Source organism: Myotis nattereri (assembly GCF_964212035.1).
Source record: "Myotis nattereri genome assembly, chromosome: 7".
Taxonomy (NCBI): Eukaryota; Metazoa; Chordata; class Mammalia; order Chiroptera; family Vespertilionidae; genus Myotis; species Myotis nattereri.
In genome coordinates this window covers 13,155,054-13,178,064 of record NC_138082.1, presented here as the reverse complement: position 1 = coordinate 13,178,064, position 23,011 = coordinate 13,155,054, and the positions used below count along the sequence as shown (strand labels likewise).

Sequence of the window (23,011 nt, the reverse complement as noted above, 5' to 3'; positions counted from 1 at the left end):
CCACCTCGTTGATGTTTTGGTTCAATAACAGTTGGAATTATTAATAACGAAGAGTAATAAATAACCACACCTTGCTCCTTACATATTGTCTTTTGCCCAAAGCTATCCAAGTGCCATTTATGAAAATCCATTTTTAATGACATATTAAGCACTTTCTCTTCCTCCTGACCCAATGGATTTACAAGGTCTCTATTTTTTTCCCTGCCTCTCCCTATTTATAGCTGGTAAATGCGATCATATATTATACATCTTTATGACTTTCTCAATGCTTCTGTGGTTTCCGAATCACCCGTCATCTGTTTTCTGATCAAATTCTCTGAGATGGATTCTTGGCTTCCAGTCTAGGCATTGCAAGGTAAGGAGTTGTGTGCACCGGAAATGCTGCCAGGAAATTGGTTTTATTCCCTATTCCCTGCCGACTCACTGAATCACTATAGGCAAATCAATAAACCTTAGATACCTTGGTTTCTCCTTCAGGAAAATGAAGTCTCTAACAGGCTTGCAGATAGATGCTGCTAAGACTACCAGCCCTCCTGCCGGCTCCATTGCCTGCACTACACCCAGGGCAGATGTCAGAGTGGAAGCTGCGTCACAAGTAGCAAGCGGGTCTTTGTTAAATCGGAAGAGTTCCAGTTCTGAAAGCCATCGACTCCCAAGTGGAACCTCGAGGCCAGAAATTTTCAAACCATCACTTCGCAGTGAGATGTCCCCAAGGCTGAGGAAGCTCTGTGGGTTGTCAGCGTGCGGTACACCCAGCGAGGCCTGTATCCAATGCGATGATCAAACGATAACATCTGCTTTAAAAGCTGGATGTCACAGATGGTACACACTTTTGTCAATTTTAAAAGAAAAATGCTGGTATGGTTGCCTTACTACCCAAAGGAAAACCAGAAATAGGCTCAAGGTGACCCTCACTTCCTGAAGAAGTGGGAATAGAAAAAAACAAACAAATCTATATAGGATATAGCTATAAAAGCTCTGTTGAGCATAAAGATTTCTTCAAATGTATCTCTGTGAAAGCAAGTCTGAAAAACAATTCAGGGCACAAAGTGGTTTGGATAATCCATTTGGTGCTTCGCTGAATGCTGAACATAATCCAACACTTTCCAATTGATTCTCGAGACCTTTGGTTTATTTTCCGTGAGAGAGAATCTGAAACCAGCAGCACCTCGTGGATTTTCTGATTTGCACCTCTGGGGGAGGGGGCACGTGCCAATTACGCTGGCTGCTATCCAACACCCCAGTTGTATTATTATCTATACTGTGCCCCGTCCAAACCAGGAAAAGAAAATCAACATGTTTGACCATGCCTGAGAGCTCACAGGCATGAACTGTGATACTATGTAAAATAAAGGGCATTATCTATATAGAAATATTGCCCCAGAAAGCGCCACTCTATGCAGTGACTCTGGCTGAGAACAGTGAGTGTTTTCGCCTGCCTACCTTGGAGGCCTCTGGGCTGGGGATTTCCTGCCGGCCTCAGTCCCTTTTTTTTTCTTTTTTAAAATATATTTTTATTGATTTCAGAGAGGAAGGGAGAAGGAGAGAGAGATAGAAACATCAATGATGAGAGAGAATCATTGATTGGTGTCTCCTGCATGCCCCCTACTGGGGATTGAGCCCACAACCCAGACATGTGCCCTTGTTTGGAATCTAACCCGGGACCCTTCAGTCTGCAGGCTGACGTGCCATCCACTGAGCCAAACTGGCTAGGGCCGCAGTCCCTGTCTTACAGCCATTAGTGTCTGCCATCAACATCCAGGTGCCCAGGACGGTAGAGATGCCCCGTCCACCAAGGCCTTGGGGTGAAGGCTCACGGTGTTACCTGGCTGTTCCCCTGGCTCAGCGAGCAGGCCCTGGCGGAAGATGCAGGCTCTGGGTATGGCCACGGCCTCCCCTTCGCACAGGGCTTCGGGATTCAGTCTGCACACGCCTGTCTCTTCATTACCTGTGGTGCGACCTACAGTTTGTTTCTACTTTGCTGTAAATATCTGAATGCAGCCCGCTCCAGGGACTGCAGAGAAAGCAGGGAATTTTTCAAAGCCAGCACAGCGCTGGGGCCCTGAGGTAGAAAGTGTGCAGGAGACATTCTTCCACTTTTTTCTTTAACAAAATAAAAAATACTCCTCTCCACTAATAAATGTTTCATTGCGCCCAAACTTCTCCTTTTCAATCTACTTGGCACAGACACCGAAGGAGGAGGAGGACGAGGCAGGCGGCAAGAGGGGAGGTGGGAATGAAGGGCAGAAACGGGGGAAACCAGGAGTAGCTCCTGTTAAAAATTCGTCTCAGAAACAACTGTACCGACGCATCCTCAGCCCGGGGCCCGTCTTCGCTCTCCACCCCCTCCCCCTGCACTTCCTCTAAAACCAGCTATCGAATCCCTGTGTAAAAATAAATTGTTAGCCCGGCCGACGTGGTTCAGTGGTTGAGTGTTGACTTACGAACCAGGAGATCATGGTTCCATTCCCAGTTGGGACATATGCCCAGGTTGTGGGCTCAATCCCCAGTGTGGGGCGTGCAGGAGGCAGCTGATCAATGATTCTCTCACATCATTGATGTTTCTCTCTCTCTCTCCCTCTCCCTTCCTCTCTGAAATCAATAAATATATATTTAAAAAAATAAATAACTGCATTGTTAATTAATGAATGCCATCCTGTTTAATTAATTTGTTGCACCAAACAGGCAAGGGGCAGTGTGTGTGTGCGTGCGTGGGGGGCAGGGGGGCTGTTGCACTCAGGGAAAATGATGTTAAGTAATGGACATTTCGCCCCCCGCCCTTTTTTTTTTTTTTTGTAAATCACGGTCCTGACATTTCTCTCTTAAAACTCTTCCTTAAAGACGATAAAATTTGGTTTAAGCTGCTTTCATTCTAGTGGATGTGGGAACCCAGCCAGATGCAGAGTCAGAAGGGACGTCAGTGAAGGTAAGGGTGGGGGTGGGGCGACGACGCTCCCTCGCCACCAGATGCTCACTATGACCACGATGCCCTCCTGTCTCCTCCTCCTTCACTTGAGGGCTGTTTTTGTCATCAAGCGGTTTTGCTGATGTGAAGGAGGAGACAGAGAGGCAGGAGCGTGCCACGGGGTGTGGGGCGGGGCCGCCGGGGGGGTGGGGGGGTGTCCTGCCTGGGGGTGGGGGGGCGGTGGGGAGAATATGTGCATCCCCATCTGTGTGTGCCTGGTGGGGCTGCTAGATTTACTGCAGGATTATGTTACCCCCATGGAGACGCTGAGCCCTGGAACATACATACTAACAGGATTAGGGTTTCAGGATTTGAGCCAGGAAAGCATCAGGAGGAGAGGAGTGGAGGGCCGCTCAGGGATTTGGGGCCGGAGGAGATGGGGTGGGGGAGAGGGAGCATCAGAGCCATGCAGGGCCGGAGGCCATGGCCAACATCCTCCTGCAAAGCGGGGGAGAAACTGACCTTCTAACTGCGAAGGGCCCTCCACACGGAAAACCTCCTAAAACAGGCCTTGCCACGTTTTAAAGTATTTCTATTGACTCCAGAGAGGAAGGGAGAGGGAGAGAGAGAAACATCAATGATGAGAGAGAATCACTGATCGGCTGCCTCCTGCACACCCCACACTGGGGAGCGAGCCCGAAACCCAGGCATATGCCCTGACAGGGAATCGAACACTGACCTCCTGGTTCCTAGGCTGACGCTCAACCACTGAGCACGCCAGCCGGGCATTGCCACTTTTTTAAACTTGCAGGTGGGCAGACGAGAAAGCAAAGGGTACAGGGAGGGAGGCCCTGAGCCTATCTGACTCCTTCATTTCTCTTCCAGGGGGATCTCAGCAAACGGGAGCAGGAAAACGGCGAGAGCAAAGAACCCCACAATGCACCAGATGAGGTGTTGGCTCTGGTGCTCATTAGAAACCCCAGGGTCAGGGCCCCCAAGCAAAATGATGACGCCCGTCCACACCCCTTGCTTAGGTGCTCTGTCCCTCTGGCCCTGTGCACAGCAGTGGCCTGGGAAATGTGGGGAATTTAGCATCAGGGCTGAAAGAGCCAGGGTGGCTGGTCTCAGCTCCCGGAGACAATTCCGCACCCGTGGGAGCTGGGTGAAGCCAGCCATGGGAGCCGGAGAGAGAAAAGGTTCCAAGCTTATGTATAATGAAATTTTCCCTTGAGCTTCCTAAGTAGAGAGGCTAAAGGTCTGAGCTCATCCCAGGGCGAACGGATAAGGGACAAACTTAATTACCCAGGGCCCTGGATTCTTCTCTGTTGTCATTGAGGGGGGCAGAGACACGGGGGGACTTGAATTTGGAAAGGGCACCAGCCCTCTTCTGAATACACATAGCCCTGGTGAGACGACGCAATCAGAGCCGTGACTCTGAAGGCTGATGCCATGGCTGGCTGACGGTTTGAGTCACTGCCCTAATCTTATACACAACAAACACAATTACAACACTGAAAGGATAAGGGGAAGCCAGTCATCCACTAGGAGGTTTAGCAAAAAGGTGTTTTTGGAGAATTCAAAGTTATTAATTGGAGGAATTGATTGCACCCTAAGAGGAGAGTGAGGCTAAGCGGGTTACCATCTCAGGCCCCATCGGATGCAGGGAGAGGTCTGGATGGCTTCTCAGGCCCCGCCCAGATCTCGGATTTTAAAAGAGGCAGATAAATATCCCATGGGGCCTTGTTACTTTTTAAATGGATAACTTGCTTCTGCTCACGAAGAGCTTTGTAGGTCTAATACATTAATTATGTCGGCAGAGAGCCTTCCATCTGCGGATCCCAAGGTGCTGGGCCAGCAGTAGCCGGGGCACCATTCCATCTGGGCGGATGGAAACACTGAGGCACAGAGCTGCTCAGGGAGATCTGCAAGGTCACCTGGCGCATCAAGGTCACCATGTGGTCCCACCTGTGAGCCGACTGATTTGGGGAGTCTGGTTTCCCAACACCACTCCCCTCCCCAGTCTCTGATCGTTTCGCAGAGGTTTTCAAATTCCCCAACGGCTTTCCAAGTGATTTGGTTTAATTTAGAAAACAAATCTAGGACAGAGGATTTTTGAAGTAGGGGTGTTTGTTTGTTTTCGAGGGATGTGGCCAAATCAAACGCAAAGCAACTTCTTTCTACTCTACATCCTCAGGCTTCTAGGACGGGGCCCAAACTCTGCAGCGCCGAGCCTGGCCCTCCGAGCCACGCAGTCCAGACGCGACCTGCCTTCAGATCTCCCTACCAGGCTCTCCAGGAAAAGGCACCCCTCCTGACCTCTAGACGAAGTTCCCTCTGCATGCAAGACGGTGAGCAAGGCATGGGCCAGACTGTGAGAACACCTGCCGGGGATCAGAGCCCAGTGACCAGGTGCCTTCGGCAGGGACTGCCGGGTTCCCCAAGTCTCAGGGGGCAAATGACTCGTCTCAGCATTTCAGGTCCACAGTCTTTGAAACCCTGTTAAGTTCTGAAGTGAGTAAGTCGGTGCCTGAGGGTTCTCAGAGCCCCTTGGAGGTCATCATTACATTAATATGTCAAGTGTAGGGAGGGCGTTTCTGCCACTCACCAGGGGGCCATTCTAAACACTCTCGGACCCAAACCTTTCCTCATCCCAGTCTCACCCTTCCATCCTCAGTGTGGTCATCAGGATCTATTTAACCCCCTTGGCTTTCTCTTTTAGCTAGAACTTCTTCGAAATACATCAGAATAGCCCAGCAGCACTGTGACCAAGAGGAAGGTACCCAGAGCCATGTCAACAGGGGAGTTGCCCACATTTACCGAATAAGGGAGGCCTGGAGGCCGGGGCTTTTGCTTAGACATATACGGGCAACGGCCTCTGTCCCCCTGTCGGGACACCGGTCCTGGCCTCATTCCCTCCAGTGCAGACCCTGAACCGGCATCTCCAAGGTGAGCAGGAGCTCGGCCAAGGCCTCCTGCCTTCCAGCGCCTCCCTCTCTCTCCACGCCTCTCCCTGGCTGTATGTGTGCACCACTGCGCCTGTAATTATAGACACACCCGCGAACCGTCCACTGTTGTATTTACAACACTCTGCCTATGTTTGGGGTGTTATTAATACAGCTGGGGAAACCAAAAGCAGCCGTTTTCTGCTTGTGGTTTCTGAGGAAATCTATGGGAAGCAATTTGTGTAATCTAAGGGAGCACATGGGCTGGGTATGGGCTCCAGCAGGCGGCCGAGCTCCCAGCCTTGTGGTTACGCCATAAATGTGCATGAGGAGGACCCGCCCTGTAGGAAAATCATAGGTTCCATGTTTATGGCATGTGGGACGGAGAAGGACTGGGGAATGTGCTGTGCATATGGCCTGCATAACCGTGCCACGTATTGAAGGGGGATGCTCGCCCTACCCACGGCTACAGTATCATGCCTTTCTCTCAGGCAACCTCACCACTACCTGTTGGATGGAAAGCGACGAAGAAGAGGCTGCTCTGGGCTGGGGGAGGCCGGAAAAGAGTCCTTGAGTTTTCCTCACTTCCTTCCCCCACAGGCCCAGTCCTCGCCTTAGCCCAGCCTGGGTCTAATTTTTAAACAGTGTTTTGCAAGGAAATAGCACAGCCATCCCCCATCACCTTGAGGCTCATTAATCTTGTTTTTCTCCAGTTTCCCCAAGTCCCTGGTCTTTGGTCCATTGTATTGGTGTGCAGGGGATAAAATCAGGTTCCCACATTTCTGCCCCAAACACCACCCCGCCTCCCCCTTCACACCCGGTGCACTGGTCTGCCTCTGCGAGCCCTCCCCCTGCCCACAGAGCAGAGCCGGCTGCCGCCTCCATCTCGGCGACGCTTTGCTCACAGGTCCTGCTGTCTGAATCTGGCTTTCCAGCTACTACTTAGCACAGTGAGCTTGGCACGGCGCCCACCATCCAGCAGCTACAAAGAAAGGCTCAGTGGTAGCGCCCGGCATAGACGAAGCCGCTCCCTCCACTGCCCCCAAGTCCCCTCCTCACCCCGCCTCCCTGTCGTGGCATCAAATCAGACTGCAGCAGACTTGACAAATCTATTTGGCATGGTCCCCTCAGCGATTTCACCCCGCACAGCCCAGCGAGCCGTGAGGCTCCTGAACGGTATGGAATCTGCACGTTAAATACCGCCGTCTGGGAGGTGGATCTGCTAATGAAGGAGCAGGGAGATCACCCGTGGAGGGAGGGCCCAGCAGGTCTCCCCTGTCGCCTGCCACACCTCAGGGGCGAGGGGGCGTGAGGGAGGGGGCAATGTGCAATTGGCAGGCTTTGCATCCTCCCGCCTCCTTGTAGGTACCAAGAGGATGTTTCTCAGGAGCAGACATGCTACTCCTCTGCCCCAGTGCCTTTATGTGGGCAGGACTGACTCACTAAAAAACAGACAATAACAAAACAAAAACAAATTATCCCTTGGCTACTGGGGGGAAATTTTAGCCAAGGGTAGGTAGAGGAGGAGGGAGAGGAGGAGGAGGAGGAGGAGGAGGAGGAGGAGGAGGAGGAGGAGGAGGAGGAGGAGAGACAGAGAGAGGGGGAGATCCAATATGAAAAAGTTGAGGAGAATGATTCTAAAGGCGCCCAGAAAGCAAAATTCAATTCGCAGGAACATCTCCCCTGCAGCACGAATACCGGGGGTAAAGCCAGGGAGGACAGCATTCTATCAAAATGTGCAGCGCTAAGGTATTTCCAAAAGCAGAGTCCCTACAAATGGTGTTTTAAATAGCATCCAGTCCATCTGCATGCTCTTAAAATCAGCTTATGCTACAGGATCCCTCCGGCCCGCGCTGCTTAGTCACTGAGCCTGGACAGGGCGGCGGTCAGGTGAGCCTCCTCGTCCCCCCTCCCCCCCCCTCCCCCCGACACACCGCTACCCAGCTGCCGGCCCTCATCTACCTGGCGAAGCCCTGGGTTCTACCAGTTTCTTACTGAAAAGGGTGGGTAGAGAAAGAAGGCATGAAAATGAGTGGGGTGGGAGGGAGACTCGGTGCACAGCACTCCCAACCCCCAGTGCCCACCCAGGCTGGCCATTTCCAAGGGATATTTGACAACTCTTTCCGCAACAGACGAAGTCAGTGAGAAACCAGACCTGGCCCCACGTGTCAGGGCGAGGGCGTCTTTCGCGCGCCCCCTTTATCTGTGAAGTGGGGAATTCCTGTGTCTGTGTGCATTGATGCCTAGTAATATTGAGAAGCCACGGTTTTCAGATGAATGGTGCCATGTTACTATGGCAATTTTGATGTAAAAAAAAATCCACTCTTTTAAAATCTCACATTTCCCGAGTGAAACGGTGCCACCAACATTATAGTCAGGGTTTTCTGGGCCCAAGGTTTCCAGCTGCACGGCAAGAGCCAGCTGCCTGGGGTCAGTGACCGGCGGAGGGCGCTGCTGGGAAAGGCTTTTGGCTTCTCTAGGTCTGTGTCCCATTCGACCCTTCACAACTCGAAGGACCAGGGCTCTGGTGGAACAATAGCCCTAGAGAGGGGACCCCTTTCCCTCTGTCCCCAGTCCCCTCCAGAGAAGGGTGAGCATGCTCTTTCCGGGCCTTGGGCCAGTCAGTGATACCAGAGCTCCCCAACCCAGGTGAGCCCACCAGCCAGTAAGGCCCCAGGCCCGGAGCGCACAGCCACAATGCCAGCGCCAGAATGCCACGTGTCTTCAGAACTCTGAGCGCCAGACATCCGTCCGTATGTCCAACAAAAGCCCCACATCACCCGCCCGGCCACACCTCTGTGAGCCCTTGATGCTGAAGGCCCAGCCGAGAGAGAGAGAGAGAGAGAGAGAGAGAGAGAGAGAGAGAGAGAGAATATTCACTGCTCTGTGCCAAGCAGGGCTGCCTGTTCAGATGCCATTCCGACACATGGATTTCTCCTCGCTATTTATTGTCCCCTTTCTTCTTTGGGACATTGTGATCCCTCTCAGGATTTGTGCCCTTTCATTGCCAGACCTCGGTAACTCCTGAACTGCCGGTTCCTGTGGTTTTGTGATTGTTAACCCAGCATGTGGAAGGGACTCCGGCCATAAATGCTCAATGAATCCTGTGTGGGGAGACCAGGACTGGGAACAGATTTTCTCCTTCATTTGCAGTCAGAGAGCACTCTGCAAGCTCTCTCTCTCTCTCTCTCTCTCTCTCTCTCTCTCTCTCTGCTCTGCAGGATGCACCAGCAGCCAGGTTGTTGGAGAAATGGTATTTTCCAATCACTTTAGCATAAGGAAGAGTATTTTCCGGGCCAGCATCTCCCGTGTCTCTATCAGTTATTTGAGCTGCACTGAACAAGACTCCTTCCCCGCGTGGAGCTGGCGTGGAAGCTCCTCTCTCCCCGCCTGTCCTGATCCGTCCGTCCCAGCATGCCCGTGAGGTGGGGAAACGGGTTTACCTTGTGGTTTTTGCCATGCCGGTACACCATCCAGTCTTCACCATTAGTACTGACTTCCAGCTTGTAGGATTTGACATAATAGCCATTCTGGGTTTCCCTGGAAATCGCCCCCTGCGTTGCAATGGCCGTGAGCACGGTGAGAAAGCGCAGGTCCACCTGAGGAAGAGAGGCGGGGACGTGACGGGGGCAGCGTCTTGCTTTTTCTTCGAAGGACACAATGGTCATACGCAGCTCACAACCTGTGTCTGTGATCACTCAGACGTATCAGTGATTAAGGGCCAATTTGCAATTGCACTAGACCAGTGATGGCAAACCTATGACATGCGTGTCAGAGGTGACACGCGAACTCATTTTTTTGGTCGATTTCTCTTTGTTAAATGGCATTTAAATATATAAAATAGATATCAAAAATATAAGTCTTTGTTCTACTATGGTTGCAAATATCAAAAAATTTCTATATGTGACACGGCACCAGAGTTAAAGTTAGGGTTTTTAAAAATGCTGACACGCCGAGCTCAAAAGGTTCGCCATCACTGCACTAGACAGTGAAACTCAACTTATTTGACACTAAATAGGACACCTTTGAAATCGTAACGATTATTTCTCTCTCTTTTTGCAAATCTGAATGGACAGTATTAAGTTTAATCTTACGGGAATCGTTGAATGTCTAGAAGCATGACCCCTTCTTACTAAACAGCAGCCTGCCTTGGATAGCCAAAGCAGATTCTGCTTTAAAGGAACAATGGCTAAATCCAATCCAATCCACTCCAATTCAGTGCAATTCAATCCAATTCACTTACGATGCCCGAGTTGCAAAATCTCAGCTCAGGTCTGTCTCCCCTCCCCTCCGTCCCTCACTCCATTGTGTATTTAGTTGCTCAGGTCAGTCAGGGGTCAAAGGGCAGGTAGAGTCTGCCCAAGCAATTAGGCTTGTGCACCAAGACCTGACCTTTGCTCCATGAGGAGGATGGCCAACATTTCGAGGCACCTCCCCTCCTACAACACCAAACCCATTTGGAAATCGCTGGATGTCATTCTTTTGCTGGCCACAGCGTTTCTTTTCGTTTTGTTTGTTTGTTAGTCCCCACCCGAGGATATTTTTTCATTGATTTTGGAAGGGACGGGAGAGACAGAGAGAGAAACGTCGCTGTAAGAGAGACGCATTGATTGGTTGCCTCCCTCACATGTCCCAACCTGGGCTGGGGACTGAGCCTGCAACCGAGGTATGTGCACTTGACCAGAATCGAACCTTCAGTCCACGGGCCGATGCTGTACCCACTGAGCCAAACCAGCTAGGGCCCCAGCGATTCTTAATGGTCATCTCCAAGTGATCAAAATTTAGCCAGCACACACTGGTAAAATTTGACCCAGCAAGCCTTTACTGGCTACTTCACATGCGCTCAGCACTAGAAAGCATTCAACAGAAGCAGCCAGTGCGGTATCGGTGCATGATAAACAGGTGGTTGGCAGTAAGAGAAAGTATGTGATTAAGGACCACAACTCAAGGTATGATCAATGGGATGCCCATTATAAGGGAGCAGTTTCTGGAAGCTTTGCAGGATGAGGAAGGTTTTTGGAGGGCAGACAGTGACAAATGGCCTTCGGGTTGTGCTGGGAGTGCCTCCCTGAAAGTTTCTCAGTGGTCTTTCTCCCTTCCCCATTGTGTGCTCTGCCATGTCCTTCTCAGAGCAGAAGTCACCGTGTGGCACCCGAGCGAAGACAGGCTTGTCAACGGGTCACACGGCTGCCTGCTGTGAGTCACAGGGCCTTGCTCAAGCAGGGAACTAGCAGCTTGCTCTTCCCTGGGGATGAGAACTGGACACGTCTGTCATGCAAGGGAGGATTACTTAACGTGACGGCAAGTCTTATTCGGAAGGGAAGCAAACTAGTCCGAGAAGATGCTGCAGAGCAGCCAGGCAATCGGAGTGCCATTCCTGGTGTTGACATTCCCCAGGTGCTCTTCTGAGAGCTATGTGCAAACCCTGCCTGGCAGGGCTCCTCCGAACAGCAAGGATCATGGGAAGCTGCCCTGCTCAGCTAGCGACTCACAAGCGTGACCTTAGAAAGATGCCCACCACCCCCTCCCCCCATCACATTTCTGATGCCTCCCTGTGCCAAGGATGAGGAAGACCTGGAACTGCTCATAGACGGTTCCTTGGATGTCTATAGCGACAGGGCAAACAGCATCTCGGCCAAACAGCGTCCCCAAGGCCTGGTAAGCTTCACAGGAGCAGGGCAGTGTCCATCTTACTCGTCATTTAGCCCAGCACTCAGCACGGTGCCTGCACAGCCTATTCATGCCGGAACATGTGTCTGTTCGGATGGATGGATGAGTGAATGGTGTTCTGAAGGATACTGTGTTTATTTTCTTTGTGCCCTCTGTCCACTCTAGATGAGGAGCCACCCCCCTTGCCCACCAATACACACACACCCTGCACACCCTCTGATAGCTGAGCAAGTACCTGGAGATACTCCTTGTTGGAATCCAAGTTGGGTGTCCAGCCGTTGTCATCACCGTGGAGCCGGCTTTGCTGAGGTCTCCACCTCCCGTCAGAGTAGGTAGAGGAGGCACTGATCTGCTCGTTAGCAATCCTGCCAGACTCCATTCCCAGAGGGACATTGCACTGAAAGTCTGGGGAGCGGAGATGGTCAAGCACAGAGTTAGGTATCTCAATCTCATACCCTTGGGACTCGCAAAACACACCTCCCTTCTTGGGACAAGTCCTTGCAGGCACTCTCTCATCTTAAAGACCTAATTATACACTCCCATGTTTAAAAAAACCACACAAAAACAAAAACTACACCAAGTCCTAGAGCTTGACAACCCCTCTGGGTCTGAAAGAAACTAAATTGGACCTAAAAGAAATCAGGCTGTGGATAAATAAGAATCATCACACAAATTAAAAATACAATCCAAAGCACAAGAACTGTTAGTGCTGCGGGCTACAGATGCTCACAGACGCCAGATGCACCATGACTGAAATACAGGTACATGTGTGATAGACTGTGGCAATTTGGGTGGGCTGATACATCGTGGGAAGCCTGCTTCATTAATAAACACCCAGAAGGCATCTTTTGCTTCTTCCTTTCTTTCACTCCAGTGTCTCATGAGTTCTAGCACAGAAGACAGACATTACAAAGCAACAGGTACCTGTCTTCAGGAGACCTCTCTGTAAGCATGTGCATGTCACTCTCCCTTCCCCCGAACCACCTGTCTGGGCAGATGGACCCCGAAGTCCCTTCCTCTGACCTTGTGCCATCAGTTCAATTGCTGCCCTTCCCATGGATACTGCAGACACTGGTCAATATTTGTGAGTGCATGTGTCTGATAAGGACCAGCAAGCTTTTCAGGTTTCAGACCTATTTAGTTTTACGACGGCTCTGGCCATTGGCAGACTTTGGTGCAATCTGCAATATTACTTTCTTGTCACTCAATATTCATGAGCCCTTTGAAGAAAAAAAAAAAAAATCCCAGAATAAAACCCATCGACTTTGCAGCAGGCCAGGCCGCAGTGCCTGTAGGTAAGCATGGGGTATGTGTCTACAATCATGGCGGACTTCCCCTGCTCTAACCGTCCTTCAAGTGCTCCTCCAGTCCTTAGGTTATCATCTGGGTTTCTAACGGGAAACGGGAGCGCAGTTGAAGCACATCTCAGGAGGAGCGGATATGAAGATGGAGCTCAGGGCAGGAGACTGAAGGCCCAGATAGCAAGTCCACAGCACTGGGCTCAGAGCTGCATGTTGTACAGTGCCTGGCACATAGCGGGAGCTCAGAAGGCTGCGGGTCCTGGAAGTGTGAAGGGAAGTGTGGGATAAGCTCTACCCGGGGCCGGAGATGTTTAACGTCAAAATATAGAGAGAGAGATTTAAAATGGCTGCTTCTGACAATGGTCACCGAGGCTTGGAGAGGAAGAAAAAGGTCCCAGACTCAATGTTAGCACAGGGGGAATGTTATATAGATATCCTAACTAACCTCCCTTTTATTTATAGATGAGAAAACTTGAGATGCTCCCGTAACTTTCCCTGGGAATAACTGATTCTTGGTACACATACTATTTGTTTCCTTTAAAGAAACAAGCACCCGGATGGACATGTGTTCTGTTTTCATTCATCTTTGCCTAACAAGAGGACGCGGCTCCCATTCTCTGAACTCAGATGCCAATGCAAGTTCTGCAGAATGCCCGCCAGGCCCCTGGTCTTGGGGAGGTTAGCACGCCCTCCCTCCTCTGAGGAAGGGACAGGACAGACGTTCCCAACCGGCCAACTCACTCTCTAGCGGTTCTTGGTGGACCAGGTAGTAGCGGGCAGAGAAGCCATCCTTGGCCACCGCCATGTCCGTGTGAAAGGTCAGAGAGAGGATTCCTGTTGACGAACGTAGTTCAGAGGGTGTCTTGGTCCCGCAGTACTTGCCGATCAGGGGACCCACTGGATATGCAGAACAAAGAGAGGGCAACAGATACGGAAATGTCAAACTCCATGTTCAGTATGTCCTCCTTCCCCACAAACGCAAGTCATTCAATGGGGCCTCACTCTGTATGCCTTGGCGTAAAAGAACAACCAAAGATATGTTTTAAGAACGATGTCTAATATCTCGCCTGCACCGTAAAGGGCCCCTTCACTGACCCGCCCATTCTGCTCTCACAGCCCTGGGAGATGGGCAGGAGAGGTACCATTATAACGCCTGCTCTACAGAAGAAAGGATCAAGGCTCCCAGAGGTCACGTGACTTTTCATTGTTCAGACAGCAAGGAAATAACAGAGCTCCAATCCAAGTTTTATGACTAAATCTTGTATTTTTCTCAGGAAATGAAACTGCTTAGCTGTCGAGTCTCCGTTATGGGGCAGAACACTGAGAATGACTACCAAAGCGAAAGGCAGTTTCCTCGCTGATACAGACTATTCCCAGGCCTTATGCTGGTCTCCTGCCGAGAAGTACAGGTTCCTGGTTCCTCTTGGCCTGGGTGCTGTGCCCTTTTGACATCTATGACTAAATTAATAATAATGGAATTATAGTAATAATAATGATGACAACAGCAGCTTCTTTATACCGATACGACAGATAGGTTAGCAGCTTGTGCAAGGCTGCAGAGCCACTATTAAGCAGAGCGGGATTTACACCTCATCAATCCGGCTTGGGAGTCCTATCTGGGCACAGAGGGTAGCCACTGAGTCGTTTTCTATGGAATCCTGACAGCATGAAGGAGAAAAGAGCATGGCCGATAGCTTTTCTCATCCTCACCCCAGTGTCTACTCCGTCTCCTCCTATCCTTCTCCAAACCAGTGTCCCCAAGAAAGGATTGCCCTTCTGCAATCTCTGAAACCACCTTGGTGTAGGATAGGACAAGACAGTCACGGTGGGTCAGATACAAACCCGAAGGAGGTATGAAGTCTCGCTCTCTCTTTTTGCGGTTCCTAAAGCCATTAGCAGGCTCAGGAGAGGCTCCTGAGCAGCGCCTGGTGGCAGCGACAGCACTCACCATGCGGGATGCCGTCCCAGATGTCCAGCCAGTCGTACTTGCAGTCTCCCTCTCCCACCTGCAAGGGGTCGTGCTCCAGGTCAAAGGTCAGAAATTGCAGGACGATCTCCATTTTGGGCTTGGCCAGGATGGTGAAGGTGCAGTCCAAGTTGTGTGGGTACTTCTCGGGGAACCCGGGGGACTCGATGGTCCCGTTGGGGCTTGTGAAGTTTTTCGAACAATCTTCGGAGCCTGTATGTCAAAGGGGACCGTAGCATTAGAAAGGAGGAGAAGACGCCTGTCTGAGCTGCCTCTGTTGCATGAGTTACTTAAATGCCTGGCCCTAAATCCTGCTCCTGGGTGTTTGTTTCCACTGGAGTGGCCCTTGAAGCAACATACTCTTCCCATTAACGTGTCAAGCCCGTGAGCGGGACCCTCTTTAAGAGAGAAATTAAGGAGGCGAGATGGTTTGCTCTGCATGTAAGAGTAAGAATAGTAATTGAGGAATTGGGGGGGGGTGGAGTGTGTGTGTGGAGAGAGAGAGAGAGAGAGAGAGAGAGAGAGAGAGAGAGAGAGATTCTCTTGAAAAGAGGAACAGAGACTTCTTTCTCAATTACTCAGCTGCTTGCTCCAGAAATGTAAGTTATTTCAATCCTTAAGGAAGGCTTGCTGATTGCCAGCAGGGCAAACAATGTTACCCCTTATTTATCGCTGACCTCAACACAGCCCCTATTGTACCAGCGCCAACCGAGTGCCCCCTTCTCCCTCCAAGATCCAAGGTGCCCCAGGGGAGGGGCAAAGGGGAGCTCGGGTCTCATTCATGTCATGACTATATTAAAACGAGCTGCTCTGTAGCGGCCAGACAATGAACAATCGACGTTTGTAGCCGGTGGATCACAGCGGGGCGCTGGGGCTGTGAAAGGCCGCTCGGCAAGCAAGTCTCAAAAAATGCGGCCCTGTGCTGCCACTGGGGAGGCTTCTGGCCCCGTTCTGTGGGGTGGCCTTTGCTGTGCTGCTAAGCGCTCGTGTCTGCTTTCTCGGGACTCAGGGAGGCGTCCTTATTACATGTGGCACACACTGCACCCCGGGGCGGGCTTGGCGGGCGGCGGGAGCTGTGACAGGACTACAGCCACCCTACCCCTAAAGCCTCTAGGTGGAGTCACATTCACAGAACCCTCGAGCACTGTGACCCAGCCTCCCTCTGCCAGGGGAGGCCCAGAGACGGCCCAGGACATGCAGCCCAGCCCGCTGGACGTGACATGCGCAGGGCACCCTCTGAGACAAGTTAATGCCGCGTGGGTACTGCCGGACAAGTAGAATGGGTTTCACGACGTTCTGATTTTAAAATAAATTAAAAAAAAAAAAGAAGCAGGATTTATGAGGAGGATAAATAGGCCCTCAAAGCATGAAGAAAAAACACACCCAAATCCTCAATAAAGCAGGTGTTTACTGGCAGGAAGTGTCCCCTGGGAGCCCAGAGAAATGCAACTATGCGATGTCAATATTCGGATCTCGGCCTAGGGCGATGTCTTTATCCGCAGCTCCTGCAGAGGCCCCTCCGTGAGTCTCTTTATTGATGATGACTGTCTGGAAAGCAGCAAAGTCTGACTTGGAAGAGGTATCATGCAGATGAGCAGGGGGTGGTGGCATCAGGCAGAAAATTCCAACATCTCCAGCACTGAGCTTTGGCAGCTGGGCCCGGACCCTGGGACGGGCGAGAGCCAGCCTCTTCCGGATTTGTTGGGGGGAGGGGGGTGCTCTCTGTGGGCCACATCTCAGCAGCTCTGCACCCCATCATTCCGGGGCAGGGCAGCCCAATGGGCAGCCAGGGCCAGCAGGGGGAGCTGGATGGCACCCCAGTTTCCTAGCAAGTTCCTGGCTTTGGTTACCATCTAGCCCTCAGCTCCCAGGCCTCCTCAATGGCCAGATGAGGCAGTTTGGCGAGGCCAAGCCAGCTGGCAGAACTTGGGGCCGAAGGGACCTTTGAGAAGGTTAGCGTTGTGCGGCCTGCTTCATGCGGGCCACTCAGCCAGAGGAAAGAGCTTTTCTTCACAGCACACATCCAGAGCTGGGAGGGGCATGGACCTTCATTCCAGAGGTGGCTCTTCCATCTCTCCCTTCCAAGGCGAAGGGAGTCCCCATCCCCGGGAGTGGGGAATTCATAGTGGAATCTTTCTTTGGTTCCTCCCCACAGTGGGAGAGGCTTCCATAAAGGACACCCAGTAAGCCTAAGGGAGGCCGGGAGAATGTGAGCTTCTAAAGACCCCACGGCCTCCAGGTTCCACGGCATTTGACGGCACAGAATTTTTCAATCTGATGTTCTTTAAAAAAAAAAGAAAAAAGTGTGTATCTATCTCTGACATGTGTCTATACATGGGTATATCCCCTGCTTTATTTGGAATGAGGTAGGTACACAGTTTTATCCTTTTTATGCAGGAAAAATCAAACTTATCCATTATCATCGTGACTTTGTCCGTTAGAGTGCCATCTCGTTATTTAAACCGCGGTCACAGTGTTGGAGAGCGGGCGCAGCTGAGAATCAAATGTGGAGAAGAGATCTCAGAACAGGGTGACGATCCCTGACACAAAAGCTGAGCCTTGCAGATAACTACCTAACCCAAGGTCCCTTTTCTGTGATGTGTTACAGGGTTCGAGGTGACAGAAAAATATCTCCGTCCACAGATACTCAAGTTCCCTCGGTGCGGAGACTGTCCCCGGGAGCCGGGGGGTTTCAGCTGCAGGGCATGGTTTCAGACCAAAGGATTCCGCTATGAAAAATGCCTACTCCGTGGTTCCCCACTGTAAATTTTACAGTCACCCGGCAAGCGGAAGAAGAATCTGTACGCACAAAGCTATTCACAACATGTGGCCTGAGCTGAGCTTGGCCTGAAGGCAGAAGGTGAATCCAGTTCCTCAGTTCGGGGAGTGGGGGGAGGGGGCCCTCCAGGTTTTCGCTGCCTGTGAGTGTCCCCAGAGATTTCAGTTCCCAAAACGTCCCCCAGCACCAGGAAAGAAAACTTGATCTTGAACGCTGGTCCAAGGAGCACCAGAAAAACAAACAAAACCCCCCACATTTTCCAGCGATTTAAGTCTCCAGTGCTGTATTTGAAGTTATTTTAAAATTCCTTTCTCTGTTCTGCCCAGGATTTGGGGACTGGGGAGCCTTGGAGTTTACGAGTTGTTTTGGTTTGCCCCTTTACATGTGGAGAGTCTGGTAATGTACAGACTCCTTTATAAGCCACCTCGTTCAGGGCAGACATGCGCCTCCCACTCCAGCCACATGGCCCCTGCCTGCACCCAAGTGGTGGGTGTGCGTCTGTCAGTCTCCTTTCGCAGCCGTCTCGACAGGCGATGTGCTGGCAAAGGCTTTCAGAGCCCTCTGGGTGGGTATGTGTGTCTGTGTTTACGGTTCCCGCTTCTTTCCCTATGAATCTGACCAGCAAACATAGCTGTGTGTGTTTAGATTTCTCTAGAACGTGCATGCGCTTCTTTCATCTTCTGCAGATGATGTAAATGGTGTGTTTTCTCTCGAGACTCCAGCGGTGGGTGCGGGGCACGGCGCCTGGAAGAATGTTGGCGTTTGCACCCCCACACATGTATGTGCTTGATACCGAGCGGCCGTTCATGCACAGAGCTGCTCTTTGGAATGGACATGATGGCGGGCTGCAGTGGCTTCGAGAAACCACTGGGCTCTCGTCTTCTTTCTTACATTTCCCAGATGCGTGGCCGTTGTGGGCGGGGATACCTCCCACTGTAGTCACATCCTTCCTCCCGTACAGACAACGGCGGTCCTGAAAGCGGGCTGCCCACGTCTCCACGCCCGAGACACCTCTCTCGGCTGGCACTCCTGTTCCTAAGAAGTATGCAGACTCGCTGCCTCGTGCAAAGATCCTACCTCAGCCTGTCCTCAAAACAGCAATGCTGAGTATAATACCCTCCTGTGTTTTTAACTTTTTAAAAAATATTTTATTGATTTTTTGTAGAGAAGAAGGGAGAGGGACAGAGAGTTAGAAACATCGATGAGAGATCGATCAGCTGCCTTCTGCACGCCCCCTACTGGGGATGTGCCCGCAACCCAGGTACATGCCCTTGACTGGAATCAAACCTGGGACCCTTCAGTCCGCAGGCCGACGCTCTATCCACTGAGCCAAACCGGTTCGGCTGTTTTTAACTTTTAACATCGTCCCCTTAAACTGAATAGCGTTAACATCCACTTTTCTGTGGCTTTCTGGAGAATGTGGCAGTGTCGCTGTGAACTGCTGAGTCAGGAGACATGACACAGAGGTGAGCTTGAACGGTCCCGCTCATTTTGTCGCGACGGCCCCATGGCCAGCTCCCTGGAGACCTTGCTTGAAGCTGTTTCCCTCCTGCGGCCAGCACAGTGGAGCTGAGTGACAGCTGAGCCCTGGGGACCCTGCTATCGAATAGACTTCCCAGATTCTCCGCTTGCCAAGCCACCCGATGGAGCCCTCATTTCTACAACCACAGCGTGTCAGTCACACCTTTCCTGAGCGCTTACAGAGCCTCAGATTATAGTTCTTCCTTCCATTTACATTCATCCATCCAACAATGTCCACTGTGCCTCTGGGATGCGCTGAGGGTCGGCACACCTGTCTCCCTCGCGAGAGGAGGGCGAACACTCTTTGATTCCCTGGTCGGCCCTCTCACCCCACTGCTCCCAGCAGAAATGCCACAATGAGCGTTTCATCAGTGATCTGAGCTTGCACAGGACTCGGGAACTGTGGGTCAAGCAATTCAGGAGCTGCCCACCAGCCTGGAGCCACTGGACACGGACTGTCAGTCCCCGTGACCTCGTGGAGTCAGGCGGGTGGTGACCCACAGCAGATGGACCTTCTCGGGACTTGTGCCTGCGAGAGTCCAGGCTCCCACTCCGGCTTGACACAGTTCCCTCGGCCCCACCCCTTCGTCAGACTCTACGTTCCTGTTCTCAGGCAGACAAATTTAACAAATATTTAGACAGAGTGGATATAAAAAGTGCTTTCAGCAGCTACCACTTCCTTTCAAGAACTGTTTAGTGGAAAAGAAAATATAGATGAATAGCTCCCCTCACACTGAACTCAACAGGCGCCGGACTTGGGCCTCTCGATGACAAGGCCTCCCCTTTCACCAGCTCCATCCACGAGCTGCAAAACTTAGGCTGGTGACGGGAACATGCTCCTTCGATGGGGCGGGAGCCTCTTAGGTGGCAGAGAGGCCGAGGGACGGGAGAATTGGGGGATGAACTTCACTCGGCCTCAAGATCATGAGCTCACATATCGGAGGGCAGGGCACGCTGCGGGGAGAGCAGAAATGGGGATGCTGAACCAGCATCTTGTGAATGAAAGTTGGCTCTACCCAGGTATGGGCCTAAGCACTGGTCCATGCTCTCAACAATCTGAGGGGGAGCTAGTCGAAAGCGAGCAGTCTGCTTGATGTGCACGTTCTCTGCCTCTTTTTTTTATTATTGCTTTTTCGAGGTCAGCTTCGTTGGCATTTAGGAAGTGGGGTTCGATGGGTAGAAGTGGTAAAGTGGATCAGCGAGGGGAATTTCTAGGAGCCATAACTGAATTTCAAAGCTGCTGTCTGACCCCAGTGGGAGGGCATAGGCCACACTGAGATCTTTAGAGACTCCACACAATACAAAGATTATGTCCTCCTGCTCCGTGTAATTCCAAATAAAGGCAACATTAAACCGTGAAGTAATTAGGAGGAAGGTCAAACGAGTTTCGCTTTTTCCCATGAAGAGTATCGTGATTTTAAAAAACACAAGAATCAGATTCGCCCCAACAGTGGTTTTCTATTTAATTGGTGCCCCTTCTCATCGGGCCTCACCCAGCACATCGCCCTCGCCAGTTGGATGATGACATAACTGGCTTTCCGTCTTGGTCTGTCTCCCGGTGCACCTGAACCTCTCTTCCCTCCCTCAACCTGCCTATGAGCCCACGACTCTGACACAGTTCCCGTAGGCAGTGCCCCACAGCCTGACACAGAGGGTGGCGCCCCATCTTCTCTTAGAGGCCCAGGTCCCGGCTTTCCACCCAGGACCGCACTGACCTGTCTTGAAGATCTCGTAGCGCAGGGAGAAGCCGGCACCCTGCCGGGCGTAGTCTGAGGTGAACTTGATGTAGAGCACGGAGCCCGAGGAGATGATGGTGGGCGGAGCGATGTTGCCGCAGTGCTTCCCCAGGAGGTCTGCAGACTCACTGTCCCCATCCCGGATCTCGATGAAGTCATACCTAGGTGAGGAGGCGCGAAGGGGCACAGGTGAGAAAAGACCTCTTTAAGGTGATGAGAAGGACCCCTTGTCTCATTCCAGCACATGTGCGCTCTCTCCATTCATTTCTAGACACTTAGATGTTTTGGATTGCTCAAGCAAAGTCACTATGTTTGCTTGCAGAGTATCAAACACACACAGGGGGAGTTGCATTGCTTTACTAAAGCCACAGAGAATGGGCACCTTGGCCAATGGCTAGATTTTAAGGCCTTATCTCTTGCCCACATACGAGCAGTAGCATCAGTCTATCAAATATCTCAAAAAAACTTTTTTTTTTCATTTTTTTCTTCCTTCTGTAGAACCATTTTTATTTCCATTATGATCTTTCTGCATCTTGGTTGTTGCCTCTTAGCTCTGTGTCACTGCAAGTTGCTTAACCCATTTGAGCATCCATTTCTTCATCTGGAAGATGGGGATAAAAATACCCACCTCAGGGGGTTGGGAGAGAGATGGAATGAAAAAATCATATGCACGGTGCTAGGCACCGAGCCAGGCGCACTGGGGCTATTTCAGAGATATTTTCATTTTCCTGCTCCCTCCCCCACCTTTAGGTTTTCTCCTGGGTCCTCCCTCTTCTCTTCTCTTTACTTATTCATGACACAGACTCCCCAGACATGGGCCACCTCCCTCCCTGAGATGACTCTGCAAAGTTCACATCAGCATCGTCTGGCCAACAACATAGTTTTAAAAGGAATCAGCATCACGTTAGATAAGGCAATAAAAACCTTTCTCCCAATGCAGGGGGTGAGTCCCCAGGGACCAGCATCTCTGAGCACATAACTCCTAGCCTCAGCAGGAGGCAGGGGGGCCGCCCTCCCTACTCCACCAAGGCCTGCGCTCATGTCAAACAATCCAACTGCCCGGCGGGGAAAGACCCCTCAACCCACAGGTTGAGAACCGCTGCCTTAAGCAGACATTGGCTGGGCTGTGGGACGGCTCACAGCCTGCGACGCTTTCTCTGCACAGACACACGCCTTCGGCCTTGCTGTGTGCTCTGGGGATTGTCACTGTGCCCTGACTGGGTTCCTCCTCTGGGGTCCCAATGCTGAGGTGGGACATTTCCCTACCAGCTCCCTTCCCACCATTATTTACCGAAAACCATCAACTCCCTCTCCATCCCTGTGTATTTACTTGGCATCAACCTGCTAAACCAGCAGTTCTCAACCTGTGGGTCGCGACCCCTTTGGCAGTCGAACGACCCTTTCACAGGGGTCGCCTAAGACCATCCTGCATATCAGATATTTACATTACGATTCAGAACAGTAGCAACATGACAGTTATGAAGTAGCAACGGAAATAATTTTATGGTTGGGTCACAACATGAGGAACTGTATTTAAAGGGCCAGAAGGTTGAGAACCACTGTGCTAAACCAACACGGGAGAAATCTCTTTCCATTAAAAAGAGGGTCTGGCCTGGCCAGTGTGGCTCAGTGGTTGAGCGTTGACTCAGGAACTAAGAGGTTTGATTCCCAGGCAGGGCACATGCTGGTGTCGTGGGCTCGAACCCCGGATCCCTCTCCCTTCCTCTCTCTCTAAAAGTCAATAAAAATTTATTTAAAAAATAGAAAAAGAGGGTCTGCAAAGGCTACCCTCCCTGGGTGGTGCCTGGCACACACCCAGGATCTGTGGGAGCAGGCTGCCTGCAGAAGTGGCTTCTTTGAGGCAGAGTGGCCCCGAGGCCCCACTCCAGCCCCTGAGAGCCGCATTTCCGGTTGCTCGCATATTCAGGTGGCTCAGGTTGCTGGGCTACTTCCAAACCAATAGGCCCGAGAAGGAAGTGGGAGGTGCGGTCCAGGATTCGTTCATTCCCTGATCCCAGAGCCCTGGAATCCCGCAGTGAAAAGACTCACAGAAGCGGTTAGAGTCTGGGGAAGGTGGCAGGGTTTCGCCAGGAGCTGTGGAGAGACGGCCACAGCCAGGGAAGGCCGTGGCGGTGCGAATTGTGTAGGCCTGTGATTTCACTGCGGGAGATGGTGCTAACTTTGAAAACAT

The 23,011-nt window shown here is 51.5% G+C and overlaps 1 protein-coding gene across 3 annotated transcripts in view; it reads right to left on the bottom strand.

The window, feature by feature from the left end:
• NRP2 (neuropilin 2) overlaps window positions 1-23,011 on the bottom strand; it is a gene marked incomplete at its 3' end in the record, with an annotated part of 116,745 nt that overhangs the window by 57,683 nt on the left and 36,051 nt on the right. For all 3 annotated transcript variants that reach the window (XM_081095601.1, XM_081095600.1, XM_081095599.1), the window contains exons 3-7: window positions 20,800-20,981; window positions 14,767-14,997; window positions 13,560-13,715; window positions 11,753-11,922; window positions 9,291-9,446 (exon numbers count right to left, since the gene is read on the bottom strand). In XM_081095601.1, coding sequence (XP_080951727.1) covers window positions 9,291-9,446; window positions 11,753-11,922; window positions 13,560-13,715; window positions 14,767-14,997; window positions 20,800-20,981 — 895 coding nt within the window. The remainder of the gene's footprint in view (window positions 1-9,290; window positions 9,447-11,752; window positions 11,923-13,559; window positions 13,716-14,766; window positions 14,998-20,799; window positions 20,982-23,011) is intronic.